Genomic DNA, 23964 nt, shown 5'->3' with positions numbered 1-23964 from the left:
CGTGTATACTGACATCCAAACTGTATTCACTAGATGAATATTGAACTGCTTTTCACAGCTGAATTGTGTCAATGTTTCCTGATCTCTAAGGCATTATGTTTTCCTTCTTTTAGTTCCTATTTCTAGGTTGTCATAAAGCTCAGTTTCATGGTTTGAATGAACTTTTATGTTACGACAGTATTAAGTAAAGAATTCCTTGGTTGCTTTTAAGTAAATTTACTTTAAAATTGTAAATAGCATGAGGAAAATTTTATAAGTATTGTTTCAATGAGACTTGTTCTGTGTAGGTTTGCTTGGATTTTTGCGTTAACATGTGGGTTGGTTCTATTTGATCCTCTGGTATCTTTCTCATTTCTGGCTCCATTAGGCTTTTACTTGTGCATTATGGTATGTCCCCTGGGCCAGCTGTTTCTGTCTGCAGATCATCTTTACATTTTGCTATAGAATTATCGATCTTCAACTTGAGCAGCCAAGCTGACTTGTGCTTCGAGGTAAGAGTGAGAGCCTATCATTGATGATAGACAAAGGTCAAAACTATAACTTTACTCTCATAGATTGAGTATGCTGGAGATGATTAGCATAGGCCGAGCATAGTAGTTTGCTCAGTAAAGATTTCAATGAATAAGTGATTACATCCAGTTAAAGACTGAATGCAGATGACGTCTCTATTGATAACTGGATTGCCAACACGGAGCCAGTTAATTTAGATGCCGTTCTCCACCAGCATCCACCTGCCTCCCTGGTGTTGAGATGTGCTTACAAGACCTTACTAACTGTTCTGCTTTATTCATTTTCATATCTTCTACTGAATAATTGAAATATTCCTCTGAAAAAAAGCATAAATGTATTCTATGAATAATGAACAAAAATGAATGAATGAACTTTAATATAAAGCTACGATTTAACACAGTATGATAAAGTTGATAGGGTGTGGTATCTTACACCCTTTGTAGAACAGGGATAATAATTGTAGGGATTTATTAAAGAGTAGAAATAAAATATGGAAGGTACTTGGCCATCTTGGGTGTTTAGTCATTGATAGCTTTCATAGCCATGGTAACTGTACATAAACAAAGGAATGATATGGTATGATAGTGGGTAATTTTGTTATTGATAGCAAACAAAAAGGATATAAAAAGAGAGGGGGTGGGAGGAAGGTAAAGGTAGGTAACAAAAGTGAACTCAGTACCATGTGGAGAAAAGTTCAAACAAAAAGGGAAATAGAATAATGACAATAATCTACCGAAATGCTAAATAGGATTTGTATCACAAGATACCTTTCTTGCTCCAATAACCAATGATGCAAAGGAAATCAAGGATAGCATTTATTAAAAGGAAAATTAATTTTATCAAAAAGTTATAGTAAAATTCTCTTTTTCCATCCTCATTTTGATTATCCTATAAACATGTGAATATGGGACCTATGAACTGAATTGCTGAAATAATTAGTGTGAGCTTACCCGAGGGCTGGGGGCCTGTGGCCCCACACACATATAACTGTGATAAAACTAGTTGTGATAATGAATTTTCTTTTATTGAATACATGCCTCCACTTCCAGAAATATGAATGATCTGAATAAGCAACAGGTCTTGCTTGAGCCAAACTTCTATCCTAACTAACCCCCATACTTTCTATGATTTGAAATCCATAATTTTGCATTTTAAAGGACTTTTAGTTCAAAAGTCCCTCAACAAAAGACAAATCCCCCTTGATAGGGAAATCCTTACCATCAACTAATACCTAGTTGAAGTATGATACCAGTTAGCTACTAACACCCTCAGAGAATGGAGTAGGCACCTCACCTAAAGACAAGAAAAAAAGGTGGGCTGCAGGGAGGGGAGGAGGGGGGAGGGCTTGAGCTGTAAAGAAAAGAGAAAAAGCAATAAGAAAAGACATAAAAGGGTCCTGGTTACCTTACAGTTTCTCTGGTCAGGCTTTGGGACCTACATTCATTTGTAACCTTTTTTTTTTTTTTTTTTTTTTTTTGCACAGAGTTAGGCATGATCAGTATTGAAAGCACAGATTCTACTCTGGTTATAAAGGCCTTAAATGTTAGCCTGGGTCAGTGGGGTAGAGAAGGCTGACAGGACAAAACAGGGAAAAGAGCAAGACAACAGAAACCATTTGTTTCTCTGAAGCTTCCTCAGGCTTCCTCAGACAGTATTGGATCCTGGGGAACCTTTTTTTCAAAGTCCACCACCTACAAAAATGGAACTGGAAAGCGACCGTGATACAGAACCAAATTCTTCGAGTACCAGGGCATTTGAAGTCAGGTTCTGGAGTTTTCTTTGAATTTGAATTTATAATTAGTAGATGTCTAAACCCAGGAGATATTGTCTAAGTGTGTTCAACCTCCTTAATATCAAAGTAAAATCAAGCATTTAAAGGATGTCCTATCATTATGTTGAAAAGCAAAAACTCACCAGGACTCTGGAAGCTACTACAGTGAGGCTGCTGGTGTGGTGGGAAGGAATGGGTTTTGGAATCACGCTGACCTTTGTTAGGATCCTGGTGCTTTTCAGAACTTTGAATACACCTCTTAATTTCTTTAACCTCAATTCCTTCATTTATATATGAAAAAGATAATATCTGTTCTGCAGAGATGAAAGGATAAAGATAATACACAGAAAGCACTTAGAGTATAATTATACCTGGCTATACTACCTTTAGCAACTTTGAGCTGTGATTATTATTAGCTCAATTCTAGGATACGGCCTTGACCAGAGCATGAGATATTAAATACTGATACAGTTTCACTCTGTTCGCGTTTGGCTGCACCTTGATTCTAAGACTTCCAAGTAAAAAATAAGACAACAATAAACTCAGATCAGGATGCTTAGGAGACCCTAACAGCTACAACTGAGAAAAGCTGCGAGTGTAGGACTGGTCTTCTAGAGCCTATTCGAATATAGAGAAGACCTATTTGTTCTTCATCATCATGAACACCCTCATACAACAATCTAACGAACGCTTGACTGTGGCTGTTTTAACACATCATGTGCTGAGGTACTTAACCATCCTTTACATCTACACATCTCTAGTACATGCTGCCCTTTTGGTATATTTGCGTTTAAGAGCAGAATCACCTAAAATGGATAATGCACTGCTCTACCAAATGAGCTTAGTCACTGTGACCAGTAAACTGAGCTAAATTGTTTTTCATCTATAATACAGGAAAGCATAAGGACAGAATATTTACATACCTAAAAATTTTTATATCAATACAGTTATACTTTATTGCAAGTTTTATCTGGAACTTTGCCTCAGAAAAGCTTAGGTATCATGACCTACACACCTCTTTTTCTAGCCTTTTCTAGAATTGTATATTTAAAACTTAATTTATCTGATAGAAATACACATAAATGTGACCACAATTTCCAGATGCAGATGAGACTTATTAACAGATTAAGATCCACTGTTAACTTAAGAGGTTAGCAAGTGATCCATGTCCCAACTGGAAAATAGAAACTTGGAATACACTCTATCCTCTGCCCTTTCCTTATGTATGTAAACAATTTATTCTGTTCAGGTAAATATAGCAAAAGACAGTATAGAAAGATCAAAGATATGTTCTCTATTTCTGACATTGTAGCTTATTAAGTAGTCCTACCGCTTAGCCCCATTTACATGGGTTTTAACACCAAAACTCACAGCATAAACAATAAGAATGCATAAACTACAAATGATGTGTCACTAGCAAATGAAGGAAACATCACACTCATGTAGAAATAAAAGAAAGAAAATGTATCAAAAAAGAATCAGGACTTCTTCAAAATGAGGTGTTTCTGGTGGGCTTTTCAAATTCCTATTTCATTGGCTGTTTTTCTATTTGAGAATGCAAGTAAATTTGTACAGTTTCACTGGATCACCATATAATATTCTCATAAAAGTTGATGAAATCACAGATTGTTACTGCCAAAAGATTTCTAATTTGTAAGACAAAAATGTTGGTGAGCCAAACCAATGCAGGACCCGGTCTACATTCTCCTCTCCTGTTCTTTTCCTGCACTAGCAATACAATGCAACTTACATCACATATTTAGATGACATTTTGTAGCACCCAAGCTCCCACTGCCACATCTGAATTAATTCTAATTTTTAAACCCAAGTAACCTAAATACCTCAGATTTTCCAGAACTGCCAAGGGACCATCTAAGCAGATCTTCTCAGGCTTTCTAGAATTGACTCAAATAGGAGATATCTAAATCTTCTTGCTGGATCCTGAAAATATCAGACATCCACATGGCATGTAATGAAAAATGAGATGAATGGTGTAAAGTACCTGTCAGAAAGCCTGACACATTATAAGTTTCAATAATTGGTATCTCTTGCTGCCTCTGTTGCTAGACAAAATGACTAAAAAGCTGCCAAACTTGAGCTTCATCTTATCCTGTTCTGCCTCTGAATAGCTGTATTTAGTAACTTTTTTTAAGTAATGTCTACACCAACATGGGGCTTGAACTCATGACCCCGAGATCAAGAGTGGCATGTTTTACCAACTGAGCCAGCCAGGCGCCCCTGTAGTAAGTAACTCTTAAGACATTTTCTACTTGCTGTCCTCATTTCAGATATAGGACATGGAATCCTATTTATATCCTATTTTTAAGAAATAAATGGCCATTTGGAGATTTAAATTACTATATAAATTTGGGGCTTCTTGGTGGCTCAGTCAGTTAAGCTTCCGACTTTGGTTCAGGTCATGATCTCGCTTTCTGTGGGTTTGAGCCCTGCATCAGGCTCTGTGCTGACAGCTCAGAGCCTGGAACATGCTTTGGATTTTGTGTCTCCCTCTCTCTCTGCCCTCCCCTGTTCATGCTCGCTTGCTCGCTCTCTCTCTCTCTCTCTCTCTTTCAAAAAATAAACATTAAAAATATATTAAAATACTATATAAATTTCTGGAATTATCGCCATTATTATAAATGATAAATTCTACTTTAAAATATCTCCCTTTTTAACATGGCCCACATTTGATTCATATGCCTTGACTGTCCTCACCAATCCCCTATCCTGTGACATTGATGACATACTTTCAAAGCTAAATCTATTCCCATGATTCATAAAGATGTCTTTAGGTTAAATGGTAAATGTTATGTATGTGTGGAAAATACTTCAGTAGAGCAACTAGTAACAGTATACTGAAGTAAAGGGAGGGTTGAAGGCAGACAAATATATAATCCTGGTGTCTTTCTAAGAAGGCCAATGTTTACTGAAAGGGATATGTTGTTGAGAAAAGACTTTAAAGTTTAATCCACCCTTGTGCTCCTGAGTAGTATTTACATTAGAAAATGATCACAAGTACAAATCCCTTGAACAAATGGTCTTTATAACATCAGAGAAAAGGCCTTATTCTTCTCCCTCCACTGCCTATAAAATTTATTTTATGGGGCCAGTTCTTCTAATACGAAATGGAATTTCAGGTCACACTACTTTCTGTTAACTTTCAAAAGAAAAGAAAAAAAAAAGCCCTCTGGTCACGTTAGTCCCACAAAAAGGACTTTAGACTTAATTTAAACTGAAGCTTCTTTCATCCCACTACAACATATCCAAATCCTCCAGTTGGGAAGAAGGGTCCTGGTTGTGTCTCTATGTGCAGCACCAACTTCTCCTGGCCTCTCCCCCCACAGTTGAGGAAGGCTTCTGTGTCCTTCAGAGTTGAAACTTGCAGGGGTTAGTTAAGGAGGCAGGAAATGTCATTTTTTCTTTCTCTGGCCTAGAGAGTAATTTAAGACAGACTCTCCTGGCCATTTCTGTGGGTCTTTGGAGATGGTACCATTCATTTGTGATCTCTAACGTGCATTATCTTCGGTGGGGTAAATTCACTTCCTCTGACTAGTCACACACAAGTTCTCCTTCAAATTTTTATGTGTTGGACATGATTTAGCCTCTCTACTCAGGTCTCATCATTTCTCCATATAATCCAATCAGCCAGATGTAAGACAGACCCAAACCAGTTGACCCACCCTTGACTGGGATGTTGCTTCTTCTCAAATGTAGCCCTTGCTTTCTTCTGTCTCCTGACAGAAGGATCCACCCCTGCTCTTTGCCTTCTAGACGTTTTAGCACGAATCAGACCAGTCCCTGCGTCCTCCAAACTGCAGAGGACAAATATAATGCAAACCTCTAAAAGTCATGCTCACTGAGGTTTGGCAAAATAATGTCCTACCCTACCCAGAAACTGAAAAGGATGGTAGGCACCTGCCATAGGAGATGCTAAAACCTTCTGTAGCACTAATGTGATTCAAACAGTAAGTTATGAGCAAAAGTGTAGGCAAACAAGTCCCGGGTACAGACTGAGTCCATAATTAGATCCAGTAAAATTGAAAATGTGATATATGATAAATACTTCAATAATAGTTCATGAGGAAAAAATGTATGTTATGTAACAAATGATATTGATATCATAATTAGATCTCATCTGGAAATAAAATAGTGTTAGACCTACTTAATGTCATGTTAAAAAATGAAAAGAGCAATGGATTAAATATTTAATGTAAAATATGAAAATATTGGGGCGCCTGGGTGGCGCAGTCGGTTAAGCGTCCGACTTCAGCCAGGTCACGATCTCGCGGTCTGTGAGTTCGAGCCCCGCGTCAGGCTCTGGGCTGATGGCTCAGAGCCTGGAGCCTGTTTCCGATTCTGTGTCTCCCTCTCTCTCTGCCCCTCCCCCGTTCATGCTCTGTCTCTCTCTGTCCCAAAAATAAATAAACGTTGAAAAAAAAAAAAAATTTAAAAAAAAAAAAAAATGAAAATATTTTCAAAAATAAGAAAGTATGAGTCAGGAAAAAACTCTTCAAAGGAAAAAAAAAGAAACTATACTGGAAAATATTTAGAGTTGACTTCATAATAATACAAATTACACAAAGGCAAAAAAATACAACGAGTAAGGTAAATAAAATGGGAAAGAGATAGAGAAAAGGTTTAAAAAATATATGAGACAGAAATATATAAATATATAAAGAAATATATATTATAGATAAAGAATATATATTATATATAATATATAATGAAATATGTAAAAGAGGAAATGCAAATGGATGAAAAAATTTAGGAAAGGTTTTTTGTAAAAGGTGCTAAATCTCACTAGCAGCTAAGGAAATACAACTCAACACAACACAATACCCTAATTTTTTCATATATTAAGCAAACAAAATATTTGAAAATTCATAACATTTAGTGAAATGGAGTATAGAAATGGTGAAGTTGTGAACTGCAGTACACATTGTTTTTGTAATGTCACTTTTGGAAATCTGGTCTATAGAAATGGACATATTTCTTTCTAAGAGATTCATGATGAACACAAGATTCAGGTGGATGGTTACCTTGAACTGGATGAGACAGAAGGTGGGTTGGTGGGGAAAATCAGACAGATGCAGTTTATTGATAAGGTGTTAGGTTTTGCAGATAAAAGCATCCATGCATGGGCAATCATGAGACCAAGTTGTAAACCAAGGGGTATGATTAATGTAATTCTACGTTCCTGAGGCCCCATAAGTTTTTTTGTCCAAATGAAGGATTTCTAAAAGGGTTACTTTATGTATGTATGTATGTATGTATGTATGTATTATTTTTAGAGAGAAAGAGCACAAGTAAGGGAGGGGGCAGAGGGAGAGAGAGAGAGAATCTTAAGCAGGCTCCACTCTCAGTGCAGAGCCTGACATGGGGCTCTATCCCATGACCCTGAGAACATAACCTGAGCCAAAATCAGGAGTAGGAGGCTCAACCTACTGAGCCACCCAGGTGCCCTGAGGGCCACATTCCACATTTTAAAAACACAACACAGAAAAAAAAAAAAAACATTATGAGGGATACATATATCCCCTGGAATTAGTATATATTTTTTGCATTCTTTGGGTAAATACCCAGTAGTACCATTGCTGGATCCTAAGGTAGTTCTATTTTTAACTCTTTGAGGAACCTCCATACTGTTTTTCTAGAGTGGCTGCACCAGTTTGCACTCCCACCAAGAGTGTAGGAGGCTTCCCTTTTCTCCTCATCCTCACTAACACCTGTTGTTTCTTGTGTTGCTGATGTTAGCCATTCTGACAGGAGTCATTGTAGTTTTGTCATTTGTATTGTTTACAATGTTTATCTCATTGTAGTTTTCATTTGTATTTCCCTGGTGATGAGAGATGTTGAAAATCTTTTCATGTGTCCATTTTTAATAAGATTATTTTAGGGGGTTGAGTTTTATAAGTTATTTCTGTATTTTGGATACTAACCCTTTATCAGATATGTCATTTTCAAATATCTTCTCTCATTCTTCAGGTTGCCTTTCAGTTTTGTCAATTGTTTCCTTCGCTGTGCAGAAGCTTTTTATTTTGATGAAGTACCAGTAGTTTATTTTTCACCTTGGTTCCCTTGCCTCAGGAGACATATCTAATAAGAAGTTATTACAACCATGAATGGATAAAAAAGATGGATAGTATTCAAGCTGTACAGTTACCAGAAGTACAGTTATTGAAAATGCACACATTTCACTTGGCATCTCCAGAACCTTCAGCTTTCTATGCCTGGTATGTTTGAGAATCTCCATTTTATGCAGGGTTATTTCCATCCTTGACAGCATCAGGTTTCCCCTTTTTCCCTTCAGGTACCTTTTCTCCCTTCTTTACAGGGCCTTTTTAGGTTTGGGCTCTGGCTTTGGAGGAGCAGGTTTAGCAGATAACCTTGCAATCTTTTCTGTGGCTCATCCTTCACCTTGGCTTTATCTCCTTTAGCATCCCCTTCAGGCTTTCTCTTGGGCATAGTAGTGATGGTGGTGGGACATAGGCACTGGACACATGGATGCAGTGGTGTGTGGGCTTTGTCCAGTCTGGGGGTCATTCTCACCCCCTTTTCTTCACACTGCTCTTTTATGTATATATGTATATAATGGAGTATATATAATATAATATAATATAATATAATATAATATAATATAATATAACATAATATAATATAAATAATAGAATATTACTCAGCCATAAAAAAGAATGAAATCTTGCTATTTGTAATGATGTGGATGGAGCTAGAGAGTATTGTGCTAAGTGAAATAAGTCAGCCAGAGAAAGACAAATACCACATGATTTTACTCATATGTGGAACTTTAGAAACAAAAGAAATGATCATAGGGGAAAAAAGAGAGACAAACCAAGAAACAGACTCTTGCCTTTAGAGAACAAAATGATGGTTACAAGAGGGGAGATTAGTGGGGGGGGGGAACTTATTAAATACGTGATGGGGACTAAGAAGGGCATTTATTGTAATGAGCACCAGATGTTGTAGATAAGTGTTGAATCACTAAATTGTACACCTGAAAATAACATTACACTGTGTTAAGTAACTAGAATTTAATAAAAATTTTAAAAAATACTATTTAAATAGATTTTTAAAAATCATGAGGAACTACCTGAGTAAACAGTGCTCACTGAGAAGAAAGAACATGTGCAATGGAGTGAAGAGAACATACATAATGAGTTTGAAGTTCAGAGAGAGATAATCAGGAGGTGCAAACTCTGAAGGAAGTTTCTGAACTGATCACAATATAACCGTGATCTCAAAGCTTATTCAAAGGCAAGGATAATAGTTGGTTACTAGCCACACATAGATTCATTCCAATGCTTCGTGTTGGTATCTGTATAGCTCTAAGTCCCAATTTTTATCAGAACTTTTGCTGACATGACACCAAACTGGCATTGTTGTTACCAGAAGCATTATTCTATACTAGGGGTCAGCAAATCTGTTTCTGTAAAGAGCTAAATAGTAAACATTTCAGGCATTGCAGGCTCTAGGATCACTGTCACAACTATTCAAAGCTGTCATTGATAGCAGCCATGGATAAAATTTAAATGGTTGAGTGGAGCTGTGTTCCACTAACACTCAATTCTATACATCCATGGTTAGTATGAATATCTTATAGTGGGGAAACAGGTATCAATATAGCATGCTTGACAGCTTGGTGAGATGGTGGTTAGGCCAGAACTTAGAGTTTGATGAATTATCCTTCAACGGTTGCCACATCTTCCAATATGAGAAGAAACATAATCTCCTGATCCAGACTATAGGAATTTTTATAGTGGAATTATTACCAAGGAACACTATCTCCATAGCTGTAAGTTAGAGATGAGGACTTGAGGGAAGCAAACAGTAAAAAAAGTTTAAAGGAGACTTCTTAGTTATTTTTGGATGCCTCCTCTTTGAATAAATATTTACCCACGGTCATCATCCCTTCCTCAGCAACAATGAAATACCGAAGTCCTTGACACTGTCACTGCTGCCCCTGCCTTTGCTCCCAACACTGAATGTGATTTCTTAACGTGCAGTAGTATTTTACCATATGCTTTGTTGCACCCAAAGACCTGTGCGTGTGTTCCTCCACACTTTTCTGGTGAGTCCACTGGAGAAACCATTCACTAAAGAAGATTTATAGTCCCTTCCCTGCAGATGAAAATCCAGTGTGGTCAGTATCATGTTGAAGATGCTGGTCCTGTAAGTTGCCAAATAAAGTTCTAGGCAGGCAGGCACATGAATCAGGAAAGTAGGCTACCCTTTTAGTGTGTGTGTGTGTGTGTGTGTGTGTGTGTGTGTGTGTGTGTGTGCGTGTGTCCACATGCATGGGGTTGGTGTTGCTTACAAACAAGACAGAGCACAGTCACTGCAAAAACTGAGTTTGTTATTCACTTTAAAAATGAGGATGAAAAAATGTGTTCAAAGATCCCCAAAGCTATCTTAAAATAATTCTGAATGGCTGGCAGAATAAAACCTACTTTTGTTTCCAAACAGCTTCAAACTTATAAGTACATAGGCAATGAAGGTGTAGACAGAGTTTGTAGATTGGCCTCAGAAAGACATCCTGGGTTCTGAAAGCATTGATAAGTCCCATCTTGATCCTGCCTCTCTCCCAGCCCCTTACAGCTTTTAGAATATATTTATTAAATAGGTCTAGAGAAGGGAAAATATTCTCTCTGAATCTTATTATGTTGACTTGTTTATGTCTTCCTTCCTTCAGTCAGAACAAACAGTGCCTATGACTTCTTACCACCTAAGATAGTATTTGGCATAGAATAGGCACTTAGCAACTATTTGTTGAATGAAAGAACAATAATCTCATCAATTGTTTGAGGTAGATGCTATAATTATCCTTCAGCATAGGTTAAAAAACCGAAGCCAATGATCTTGTCCAAGAACACAACTCACCAGTGCTGAGGCTGGTTTAGCTGGTGCTTGTAAACATTCCATAGCATTTGTTTTATGTTAATCCAAACCATCCTTTCTACTTCATCCCAAATTTTACCTGGATCTGACCACCTCAGCAGGTGACATAGCCCCTAATCTTCACTCATTCAATCTGGCTGGCAAATTACCAGTGGAATACCTGGTAAACACTGGTTATCTCCCATCAGTCTACTGTTCAGAAATGTTGGTGACCATTGGGAGAAAACCAGTGTTTCATAGAAATGAATGTTCCTGTCCATAGCATTGCTCTAAGTTTACTGCTTCCAAGTTTATTTCTATTTTGGTATCATCTTTTCTTAGGTTATCCGGTTACCCAGAATTGTCAACATATTAAGAGTTTGTTCAATACATAGTAAATCAATAAATAATTCTTTCTTACAAAAGACTTGTTAATAAGTCTATTCTAATGTCAGTATTTCATAGCAACTAAATTAGCCACATCCACGTGATACCATAATTTAGTATGTTTCTCATTTGGAAGGAAATATGCTTTACCTTCTTTATACCTTCATTTATTTTATGGGAACTACAATTTCAGTAAACAAAAAGTGTAACTACAAAGCGGTGTTCCTTTTTCTTCCCTTAGTATAATAAATAGCTGGGGGAAATATTTTACTTATTTTAATTTATCTCATTTTCAATACAGCTAATGTTAAAATGCTACCTTATACACTAAAATGGAAAATAGTTAAGTATCAAGATAAGCAAACAATTCCATTCCAATGGCCATTCTCCATTTCCTCCAGGTGCTTCAGTTCTAGGCTGTTCTTCTCTTTGCCCATCCTAAAGGGGAACTAGCTTTCATAATATACAGGAATATCTTGACCCTGGAAAATGAATCTAAAAGTCTTTAGAGGACTCCCAGGTAGTCTCATGCTCCATCTAATTACTAATTCATTCAGGACATTTACATTGAGCACTCACTACTAATTGAAGATTGGGACTATGAAGGGAGATTAGTAATAATCCCTAGGATTTAGGAGTTTACTGTGGGGGGGTGTGAGGATTAGGTTGAGTAATAGGTAGTTTTAAAATAAGGTGACATAAGTCTAAACTCAGGGAATGACACGGTGCTATTGGGACATATAGAGAAGACATGTAAATCAGTTTTAACAACATTCAATAAAGCTTCTTAGGGGAGGTAGGTAATGGCTAGTTGAAACAAAAGGTCAGTGAGGATTTAGCTAGGGAAAATTAGTTGGAGGAAGAATACCATAGAAAAAGTTAGGTGAAAATGCTCAGAAAAGAAAGAACATACCATATCCTGGGTGCTGTCAGTGTGGTTCAATCTAGTTAGGACCACAGTGTGAGTGAGATCATGTGAATATAAGAAGCTACAGAAGTAAATAATGGACTTAAAGTACTAATTCCTCCTCCTAGAAATGTTTTGTTTGGTTGTCTAAACTAGTAATGGGAACTAAACTCACTATTGAACTATCTACTAATTTATAAAATTAAATATTTAAAAATTATTAAATAATTATTAGATATATCAGTAAATACATATAATTACATGGTAGGTTTTTCTATTTATCCAGAATGTTTATTTATAGAGTTTAAAGAATTAAAGGGGAGTTGTAATCACCAGTTTTAGAGTCAGCCATTTAAAGAAATTGTACCTTCTTAATATTATAGTACAACACTAAGGAAACATGTTACATGAGACAGTAAAGGTAATAGTAAATAGTAAAATAATGAAAATAGTGAATACTGTAATAATATGAATATAAAAAAACATTTTTTAAAAGTTAGTCATTTCTCAAAACGAATACCACAAAAAAGGTATTAGCAGTAAAATTAAGATTGGGAATACTCAATTCAGCCTTCACACATGCTATTTACTGGACACTTGGAAGGAATATTCATTTATTTTGACAAAATGGTGAGCAACTATCTATACTACTGGAAATTTTAGCTGAGGTCAAAATTGTAAATGGAAATAACTTCTCAGAACAATTCAGTAGTATTGTTTTGCTTTAATGTATCATGAAGAATGTGCTTTCAAAATGTCAAATCTTGGTTTGCTGGCGGAAGGTAGGGAAGGATTATATTACTTATGACATAAGAGTTTAAAATTGACTCAATGTCAAATTCCTCGAAGAACCAATAGTGAAAACTTCAGGGCAGTTCGTTTATTCTGAGAGTGCCCTGTCCTGTTACTCTGGTCTGTGTTTAGGCAATCTGCCAAGCTTCTCTTGGCGGCTTTTCCTTTTACTTTATTTTTGTTTGTTGATTTTTTTTTGGGGGGGGGTCTTCTCTTTATCATATCTATGTGTCAAAATTCTATTCAGGTGTAATGACAGTAAAACGAAACCCTGAAATCAAAGAGAAGTGTTTGCACTGCAGAAACGCGGCCCTAAACGGATACGCGAAAACACGAAGTGTGAACTGCTGGCCACCCGTAGTTCAGAGTCTCAGGATCAGGCCCCGGCACCGGAAGTGGCCGCCCATCTTGACTTCCGCTCCCAGAGTAAGAACTCCTGCGGCTCGCCCACTGGTTGCCCGAAAACCGCTAGGAGTCTGAGATCCTGAAGGCAGCGCGCCCTCCCTCGATGGCGGGAAAGTTTGTGGTGGTTGGCGGTGGCATCGCGGGTGTCACCTGTGCTGAGCAGGTAGGCTGACGCGTCGACAGTTCCGCCTCTTCCCTGACCCCGCGGCGGTGGCACTCAAGGCACCCTCTCGCCCCCACCTTGTCCTTCCAGATCCCGCTTTAGCCGCTTCTTTCCCCCCGCCCCAGCACTCTTTGTTTTCAAATGTTAGAGACTGCGTCGCGGCCCCTCTACGAAGTTCTTGGTACCTCGCAAGCTTCGCCTTAGGCCTAGGGAAGAGGAGTGGGGAGCAAGTTGTTGGCAGGTGGGACCCCAAAGCTGACTGAACCAGGCTGTGGTGCTAGTTATGCCAGAGCAGACAAGAGGGCTTAAACTGGTAAATAGTTGGTCAGAAAATTCAGCCTCCATTGCTCGTTAGCTGATTGAATTCAGGTTTCAGGTAGATGCCAGGTCCTTAGTTCCTCGTAAATAATTGAAAAACCCTTACGTAGTTTCCTATACTTTGAACTCCCAAGATAGAAGAGATTTCATCTGTAGTAATGTTCTGTAAAACAATCAACAAGGGATTAAAAGCAGCTGGAGAATGCTTTTCTAATTATAGTGAATAATCAGACTACACACACACTCCAAAAAGAATTGTTTTGTTGATATAAAGTAAATGTAAGCAATCATTGAAGTCACAGAAGTAGTGCAGGAAATCCAAGAATTGTTTTCAAACTTCTAATCTTTAGGTGTGTATTTTCCATGTTTTCACCAAGTGAAACACCTGTTATCCAGGTACGGTACTAAGGGCTGAGTAATCACAAACAGAGCATGGTACCTCCTTTCTAGGGACTCGCAATCTAGTGGAAGAGACATGTGAATGAACCATTTCATCAGTGTGTTTGCCAACCTAAGGGTGTCTGGCGAGTTGACAGGGCATGAATTAGGGGGAGGTGTCCTTTTGTCTCAGTATAGAAAATGAGTAAAGGTTGACCAGGTGGACAAGAAAAACTAGATGGTCCAAAGGGAGGCAAGGATATATAATCTCAGGTAGGAAAGCACTACTGAGAGCAGCAAAGCTTAAAGAACATGGTGCTTGGGGAGGTGACCAGAGATGAAGCTGGGAAGGCTGGGAGAGACCACATCATGAAGTATCTTATTAAGTCTTGCTAATAACTAACAAGTGGGGCACCTGGGTGGCTCATTTAGTTGAATGTCCAACTCTTGATTTCAGCTGAGCTCATGATTTTACAGTTGTGGGATCGAGCCCCGTGGCAGGCTACATACTGAGCGAGGGGACTGCTTGGCATTCTCTCTCTCCCTCTGCCCCTCTCTCCTGCTTGTGCTCTCTTTCTAAAATAAAACAAACAAACAAAAAAATTAGCCAGAACTTGCAAGAAGTGAGATGATTTTGAGCAGTGGAGTAATGTGATCAAATGAAATATTTTGAGAGTTGATTAGCTCCAGTATGTTTGGGGCAGGGGCAGCTGGTTAAAATGAGACTGGAAGGTCAACTGGAAGGTGAATTTAGTAGTATAAAGAAATTTTGAAGCCAGGTATAGCAATGAAAACAAAGTGGGGAAATAACAATATATAAAGAGAAGAAAGATGGAAAGAATGGTAATATCATCAGATATTATAGAAAGTTCAAATAAGGTGATATTTTAAAAAATTTAGTGAATTTTAAGGGTCTGGAGGTGAATTCAAGATGCTCCTTTTTTCTTTACTGAAGTATTGACATACAGTATTCATCAGGTGTACATCATAGTGATTGGCTATTTCTTTACATTATGAAATGATCATCTCAATAGGCATAGTTACCCCTTGTCACTACACAAAGTTATTACAGTGTTGACTATATTCCTTATGCTGTACATTACATCCCTATGACTTATTTATTTTATAACTGGAAATTTGTTCTTCTTAATCTCTTTAACCTATTTTTCCCTCTTCCCCCCAGCCCCAATCCCTTTCCACTCCATTAATAGTTTGTTTCTTGTGTCTATGAGTCTGTTTTGTTTGCATTGTTTTTTCGTTTTCCACAAATAAGTGAAATCATATAATATTTGTCTTTCTTTGACTTACTTCACTTAACACGATACCCGCTGGGTCCATTCATGTTGTCAAAAATGGCAAAATTTCATTTATAGCTGCATAGTATTTCATTGAATATATTTATACCACCTCTTCTTTATCCATTCATCAGTAGACACTTAGGTTGCTTCCATATTTTAGCTATTTTAAATAATGCTGTAGTGAACATAGGAATGCATGTATCTCTTTGAGCTGTGTTTTGGTTCTCTTCCCATACATACCTAGAAGTAGAATTGCTGGATCATATGGTAGTTCTATTGTTAATTTTTTGAGGAACCTCCATACTGTTTTCCATGGTGGCTGCACCAATTTACATTCTGAAAAACAGTGTACAATGGTTCCCTTTTCCCCACATCCTCACCAACACTTGTTATTTCTTGTCTTTTTCATAATAGCCAATCTGATAGGGGTGAGGTGATATTTCATTGTAGTTTTGATTTGCATGAGCAATACTGAACATGTTTTGTTGTATCTAATGGCCATCTATCTTCTTTGGAAAAATGTCTATCCAAGTTTTGCCCATTTACAAATTTTTTTAATAGTAAGTTGTGTAAGTTTTTAATATATTTTGGATCTTAACCCCTATTGGATGTATGATTTGCAAGTATCTTCTCCCATTCAGTAGGTTGTCTTTCTGTCTTGTTGATGATTTCCTTCTCTTTCCAAAAGCTTTTTAGTTTGACATAATTTCTTTTGTTTGTTTTAGCTTTGTTTAACCTTGCCTGAGGAAAATGGCTCAAAAAATATTGCCAAGATTGGTGTTCAAGAGCTTACTGCTTATGTTTTCTTCTAGGAGTTTTATGGTTTCGAGTCTTATATTCAAGTCTTTAATCCATTTTGACTTTATTTTTGTATGAAACAGTGGTCATGTTTCATTCTTTGGCATGTAAGCTGTCCCATTTTCCCAACATCATTTATGAAGAAACTTCCCCCACTCCCGCTGTATATTCTTGCCCCCTTTGTCATAGATTAATTGACCATCTATGTGTGGATTTATATCTGGGCTCTGTGTTCCATACCATTAATCTTTGTGTCTGTTTTTGTGCCAGTACCATACGGTTTTGATTACTACAGCCTTGTAGTGTGGTTTGAAATCAGGAAGCATAATACTTCCAGCCTTGTTCTTCTTTCTCCTTTGGCTGTTTGGGGTCTTTTGCAGTTTCATCCAAATTCTAGGATTCTTTGTTCCAGTTCTGTGAAAAATGCCATTGCTATTTTGGTGGGCATTGCATTGAATCTGTAGATTGCTTTGGGTAGTATGGACATTTTAACAATATAAAGTCTTCCAATCCATGAGCGTGATCTTTCCATTTATTTATGTCTTACTCAATTTCTTTCATCGGTGGCTTATAGTTTTCAGAGTACAGGTCTTTCACTTCTTTGGTTTAATTTATTCCTAGGTATTTTATTCTTTTTGATGTGGTTATAAATGAGATTGTTTTCTTAATTTCTCTCTTAGATAGATTGTTACTAGTGTACAGAAACTTGACATACGTTTTCTGTATGTCAATTTTGTATCCTGTAGTTTTACTGGATTCATTTTCTCATTCTAATATTATTTTTGGTTATTTATTTATTTTTGTTTGTTTTTTTGATTGAACATGCTCAGTTTTAACAGTATAGTAGGGAAAAAAATAGAAATTGGTGGAGAAATAGAATTGGTTGAGGAACCAGAGTATGATTTAAGAAAATTCTTTCAGGAAGTTTAAAGTGAAAGAGAGGTTGTAGCCAGAGGAGAATGATGGAAAAAAAATAGCAAGTTAAGCCTCTAAATACTGTTGAAGCTACTACTAAAATGGTTTTGTTTTTCCAGAGTATACACTGGTTGGGCATTTGGAAGAGGCAGAATAGGAGTACCAAAACACTTGGGAAAAGTCAGGCTAAGATTCTGAATATTTATGAGTAAGGATTTACTGTAATTTCATGCCACTGAAGGGAAATGAAAATACTATTTTAAAAGAAATAAAAGTTGGTTTAACTGTTAATTAGGAAGATATTTTTTTTTCTCATTCTTTGAAGGACAACTTTACATTGGTATGCAAGATAGTAAGGGATAATATCATTTTTCTTATTCAGGAGGTTTTTGTTAGTGTTTATTATAAGCGTATTATACATTTTATCAGTATTAGAGTTGAACGTTAGTCACTACTACCCCATAAATAGGAACAAGACACAGAATAATGGAGACCTTTGGATGAGGAAAAGTGACTTTTTAGTTTTCTAGGTTAATAATAACATTATTAAAATTGCATTATCCCTATCTCACCCCCATGTCACATATGTTAATAACTAAAGTTACTTATGAAATTTTTTCTCCCAATTTTTTTTTCTTTAAATAAGTTGGCTATTCACTTTCCATCAGAAGATATTCTCCTGGTAACAGCTTCTCCTGTTATTAAAGCAGTTACAAATTTCAAGCAGGTAAGAATCCTTTATATAACTTTCTTAGTCATATATATTTTTGTAATTTCAGTAACTTGCCCAGCAGTTAGTGTAATTATAGTTTTAAAATGTTTAAAATGATAAATGTTCTTTTGATGGTCATTTTAAAACCAAAGCCCAAAGTTTAGAATTATATTAAATACCAGGGCACCTGGGTGGCTCAGTTGGTTAAGGGTCTGACTCTGAATTTTGGCTCAGGTCATGATCTCACAGTTGGTGAGTTCGAGCCCCAAATTGGGTTTGCACTGGCAGGGTGGGGCCTGCTTATGTTTCTCTCTATCCCTCTCTCTCTGCCCCTCTCCTGCTCTTGCTCTCCAAATAAATAAATAAATAAATAAATAAATAAATAAATGTATTATATTAAATACCAAAAGCACCCAACTGATGTTGAATTCCTAGTCTTGTCTTTCCTATCTTTTCCTCCCACTCAGAGTTACTTTTCAGAAATTTTTAAATAAAGTTCTTTTGAGGAAAAATGCTTTGCAAATGTAAATATGAATACCAATACATATATGTAATTATTATAAGTAGTTGTGTGTGTATAAATTGTGTGTTTGCATATCAGAAGAGTACTTCTCAGCTAAGTTTACACTTGTAGGTAATTAATGTTTCAGATGTGTAATAAGCATCTCAGAACACTTTGTAGTTCCATGAATTTATATTACATTAGGAGTCTAAGATCATTTGGGTCTTAGTGTTATAGAAAAGTGATCTATAAACATTTTTGATCTGATACCTCACCTGTTAAAAAGTTTTGGCTGATCTTGTAATATACATATATTTATATATTTATAAATTATGTATATACTATAGTGCTCTAATTATGAATGTTATAATGGCTATGCAAAAAAATTAAGTAAATCATACTTCACTGAAGTATTTCTTCTCATACTTCAGTGAAGAATACTACTATAGTCTTTAATACAAGTTTTCCTTTAGATCCTGATAATAAAATAAAACTTTCTCATGTTGTAAACCCCTAAGACCAAGGGTAATTTAGTGTGATATGTTTTTCCTTTATAACCTTCTTAGAGATACGTAAGATATCTTACTACTGAGGTATGGCCAAAGGACTTAAGGGATTGGGAGAACTAGAGAACAAATTGTGGCTATTAATCTCTAATGGGAAAAAAAAAATCAATTATAGGCTAGGAGCACATACATAAGAGAAAGATGTTTGGCTGTGTCTTATAAGTGTTTTTCTGGAAGACTTAATTCGGTGTGACTATTCCAGAGTTATAAGACTTGACTTAAATTTTTGCTGATTTTGTAAATTTTATATAATAGAAGAAAAACAGTTTTGGATTCTAGGCCTACCTGTTATTTACTGGCTGTGTAGCCTTGGCAAATCTCTGTATCTAAGTTGTTTCACTTCTAATATTAGGATAGTATCTTCCTTGTTTACTTGAAGGAGGTTGGGAGTTTAAGATATACTAATATATGTGAAAATGAATTGGAATAACATTATGCAAATGTCAGTTATTCTTAATATTCAGAAGTAGGAAATTGCATCCTTTTTATCATTTATTGAACATCTATATTATGTATGAGCCAGTGTGCTAAGCACCCAGAAGACAGATTGAAAGTATAGAACATACACCAAAAAGTCACTAATGGTCATCTCTGGAGTTGGGGGATGGCAGTCGTGGTGGGGTAGTGTGAGATTTAGGGAAGAGTAAGAAGGACACTTTATTTTATATTAGGTATTGTTTGTTTAATGTTAAAGAAAATGTTTTCATGGCATGTGAAATTTCTAAAGGAGAAAAAAGATTAATAATAACATGTTATTTATGGAGTATTTGCTATGTACCAAACACTTTTCTAAATGTTTTAAATACATTAACTTATTTAATCCTTAAAGTAATCCTATGAAATGGGTTCTTATATTATCCCCACTTACAGATGAGGTAAATGAGTCAGTGAGGCTGGGTAAATCTCCAAGGTGTGTATAGATAGGTTTTCAATTCAGGTTGGCTCTGTAACCCTCATGGTTAATGAGTAGCACTTTCTCAGAATGGTAACAAATCTGCAAGACAAAGTTATCATTATAATGTGGTAATTATCCTTATAGTGGCAAAAAAAAAAATTGCGGTTGTATTGCAATATATACGTATTTATTTTTATAAATATATTGTGAATGAGTGCTAGAGCCTGCCTTTGAGATCAAGAAAGGCTTTACATAGGAGAGTGGATTGAAACTGAGACTGAAAGAATAAGTAGGTCTTGCCATGTTTACAAGAGGTTGAATGGAGGCAGGCCTGTGCCAAGGTGATGAAAGTATATGACTATATAATATGTTGTAATAGGTATCAGTTCAGTTCTGCTGGAATGTAAATTCAGTGCTGAACCAATAGTCAGAGGGCAGACCATGGTGGGCTTGTATGCTATGATGTGGAATTGTATTTTATCCAAAATTTAGATGATGCCAAACTTTTGGAGCATTTTCAGCAGGTGAGAACACTGAATTGGAGATATAACAGGTTGGTATTCATCATTGTCTCAGTACCAGCTCAGCCATAGGCATTGGCTGCAATTTCCCAGGGAGAAGAGCCCAATAATAGTGTTCTATGGAACACCGACACTTAAAGGAAGATCAGAGAGAAAGGAAGCCCTGAAAATGGGCACCCTATTTATTAATCTTAAGTCAGAGAGGAAAACTATGAGAGAAGAAGAGTTTGTTTCCCTGAAGCCAAAGATGGCAAAAGTTTAATTAAGTGCAGTGGTCAGTGGTGTCAGATCCAAGGATAGCAGGTAAGATAATGACTCAAAAGTGCCTATATCTAGTAAATTATTGGTGACTTTGAGACAGTTTACACCATTTTCAGAAATTAGTGGGGGGTAGCTCTAAAATGACAGTAACGATAAACTTTTCTCTTTTGAAATTTAGCTGCAAAAGGAGAAAAGATAGGGTGGCAGCAAATAGAGAACGTGAAGACTAGCATTAAGTTGAGTTTTATTCTTTTTTTTTTTTTTTAACTGTTGATTTATTATTCTTAGAACAAGCGAGCACATGAGCAGGGGAGGGGCAGAGAGAGGGAGACACAGAATCTGAAGCAGGCTCCAGGCTCTGACCTGTCAGCACAGAGCTCGACGTGGGGCTCGAACTCATGAACCACAAGATCATGACCTGTGCCAAAGTCACATGCTTAACCAACTGAGCCACCCAGGTGCCCCAAGTTTTATTCTTTTAAGGTGGAAGACACTTTAGCGTGTTTACCTATTGAGATTTAGAAACCAGTAGGAAAGGCTGAAGATGAAGGAAAGCAAGGAGTACATAATAAGGAAGGAGTCCTGAGGAGGTGAGAGATGATGGCATATAGAGCACAGATTACTGGATTCACCTTGAAAAGGTAGAAATGGGTCATGGAAGGTGGACTGTAGTACGGAAATGTATAGATGGTGGGAAAGAAGTCATAAGAGTTCTTAGTAGTCTCTTTGAGCCAAGAAGTAAAGTGATTTGCTGGGAGTGCTGAGGATGGAATGTGTTTGGGAAGCATTAGAATGGTGAACGTTTAGAAAAATCACCAAGGGTTGGAAGATGTTACTTCGATGTTACTCTTGTCACTACATTGACACATAAACACTGATGGTTTAAAAAAGCCTTGGTGGCTAAACTGAACTAGTGGTCTTGTATTCTTCACTTCCAGGCACTCAGTGAAATAAATTAAAGCCAGTAAACAATGGTAATTTTATTAAATCCTGACTCTTCAGTGCACGTCTTTTTAATGTTCTGTGTGATGAGATGGGATGTATGCATAAAGCATTTGTTCCACATATGGGGCTAGGAGGGAAAAGCAGTTGTGCAGTTGCTGAGTTGCAAGAGGAATTAATTACCCTTTTTGTGGAATACCAATTTTACTTGAAAGAACAACTGACAAACTAATTTCATATTTGGAAAATGAGTGAAAACAAGTGACAGTATTTGTTGCCAGGATAACAAAATTATTGTTGGTGACAATAATGAATGTGGTTTTTGATATTGTATTGAGTTGAAATTAACATGTGGAAGATCTCTATAACTTTGTGAACCACTGTTGTCCAGATGACAAATGTGATGTTACACGATCCAAAGTGCAGGATAGACCAATAGATTTCACAGTAGTAGGGTATGAAAATTCTTTGATAATGGTTTCAAATTCTGCACTGCAACTAATCTTTAAGAAACCACACTTGTTGGGGCGCCTAGGTGGCGCAGTCGGTTAAGCGTCCGACTTCAGCCAGGTCACGATCTCGCGGTCCGTGAGTTCGAGCCCCACGTCAGGCTCTGGGCTGATGGCTCAGAGCCTGGAGCCTGTTTCCGATTCTGTGTCTCCCTCTCTCTCTGCCCCTCCCCCGTTCATGCTCTGTCTCTCTCTGTCCCAAAAATAAATAAAAACGTTGGAAAAAAAAAATTAAAAAAAAAAAGAAACCACACTTGTTGAGTTTTACTATAACATCAAAGAAGAATATACAATTCTCTGAAAAGGCTGCACATCTCTGTCAGCCTGAACTGTCTTCATAAATTTTAACCAAATTAACATACTGCAATAGTTTGAATGCAGATGCAGAGTATGGAAGCAGTTTGAATGCAAAAGCAGATCTATTAAGACCGGATATTAAAGACATTTGTAAAAATGCAAAACTGCCATTCTTCTCACTTAATTTGTTTTGGAAAAAAAAGTTACTCTTATTAAAAGGATATTATATCTGTTTAACATGTACTAGATCTATTCTTAAGTGAATTAAGAAATGTTTTAAATTTTTCAGTTTTCATTTCTAGTAGTTGCAAATATCACTGAGTTTAACTTACACAGACTAAAGTTCTTTGGAGTCCTCAGTCCATTGTAAGAATATAAAGGGAGAGTCTTGAGACTGAAACGTTTGAGAACTGGTAGGGCCATGTAGTAGGTCTTACAAGTAGTATTGAAGGGGTAGCTGAGGTCAAATACTAGTCTGCAAGGTGTGGTCCTTCCACTGCATACTGGGTATAGGACTGGAGAAAGCAGGTTGTTCAATCTGTGGTTGTGAGTTTTCAGGGTAATTAATGGTTAAACACAAGAGAGCAAGGAAGTATAAGTGGGCAAAACACGAAATGATCTACAATGGAGTCTTGGCTGCATAGGAAGAAAAGTGAATCCAAGAGGATGCTGATGGTTTTGGACAACAGGAAAGAGTCCAAAGACTAGATCACAATAAAGTTAGTAAGTAGAGAAAACTATAAGGATACAGAAACAGACAAGCTGTGCAATTAAAATATGCAGAAGTAAGTAGAGTTAGCCCTCATTTTCCAGGCTAGGAAACTAAGGTGCAGTTACTTGGCTGACTTGCCCCAGTGGTAGGATTGTCATTTGAGTTCAAGTCTTAAAATGCGAGTTAGCCCTTTTTTCACTGTATACAGTACAGTTGGCCGACGTTCTTGTTTTATGAACATTAAGTAGTATATAAAAAGAAATGAAAATATTTTCATTATTTAAAATTCTTAAAAGGAAATATTTTTTTGAAAATTTACATTTTCACCTTTTTGATTTAATACAGGTTTCTAAAGTATTGGAGGAATTTGATGTTGAAGAGCAACCGAATACCATGTTAGAAAATCGCTTTCCCAACATTAAGGTTATAGAATCCGGAGTAAAGCAACTGAAGAGTAAAGAACATGTAAGAAGTTTTTTTTTTTTTTAATTTTGTTAAATGTTTGTTTATTTT

At 36.7% G+C, this 23964-nt stretch overlaps 1 protein-coding gene and 1 pseudogene across 1 annotated transcript in view; one reads left to right on the top strand and one right to left on the bottom strand.

Annotated features, from left to right (window-relative positions):
- Window positions 1-8475: 8475 nt before the first annotated feature.
- On the bottom strand, window positions 8476-8746 carry LOC122478318 (annotated as a pseudogene).
- A 4910-nt stretch (window positions 8747-13656) lies between these two features.
- LOC122478320 (pyridine nucleotide-disulfide oxidoreductase domain-containing protein 1) overlaps window positions 13657-23964 on the top strand; it is a 28633-nt gene continuing 18325 nt past the window's right edge. The window contains exons 1-3 of the mRNA XM_043571951.1: window positions 13657-13827; window positions 18181-18261; window positions 23797-23916. Coding sequence (XP_043427886.1) covers window positions 13768-13827; window positions 18181-18261; window positions 23797-23916 — 261 coding nt within the window. The 5' untranslated portion in view covers window positions 13657-13767. The remainder of the gene's footprint in view (window positions 13828-18180; window positions 18262-23796; window positions 23917-23964) is intronic.

Source organism: Prionailurus bengalensis, unplaced genomic scaffold (assembly GCF_016509475.1).
Source record: "Prionailurus bengalensis isolate Pbe53 unplaced genomic scaffold, Fcat_Pben_1.1_paternal_pri Un_scaffold_49, whole genome shotgun sequence".
NCBI lineage: Eukaryota > Metazoa > Chordata > Mammalia > Carnivora > Felidae > Prionailurus > Prionailurus bengalensis.
Note: the sequence above shows the minus strand (reverse complement) of the source record. Positions and strands in the feature narration are given on the sequence as shown.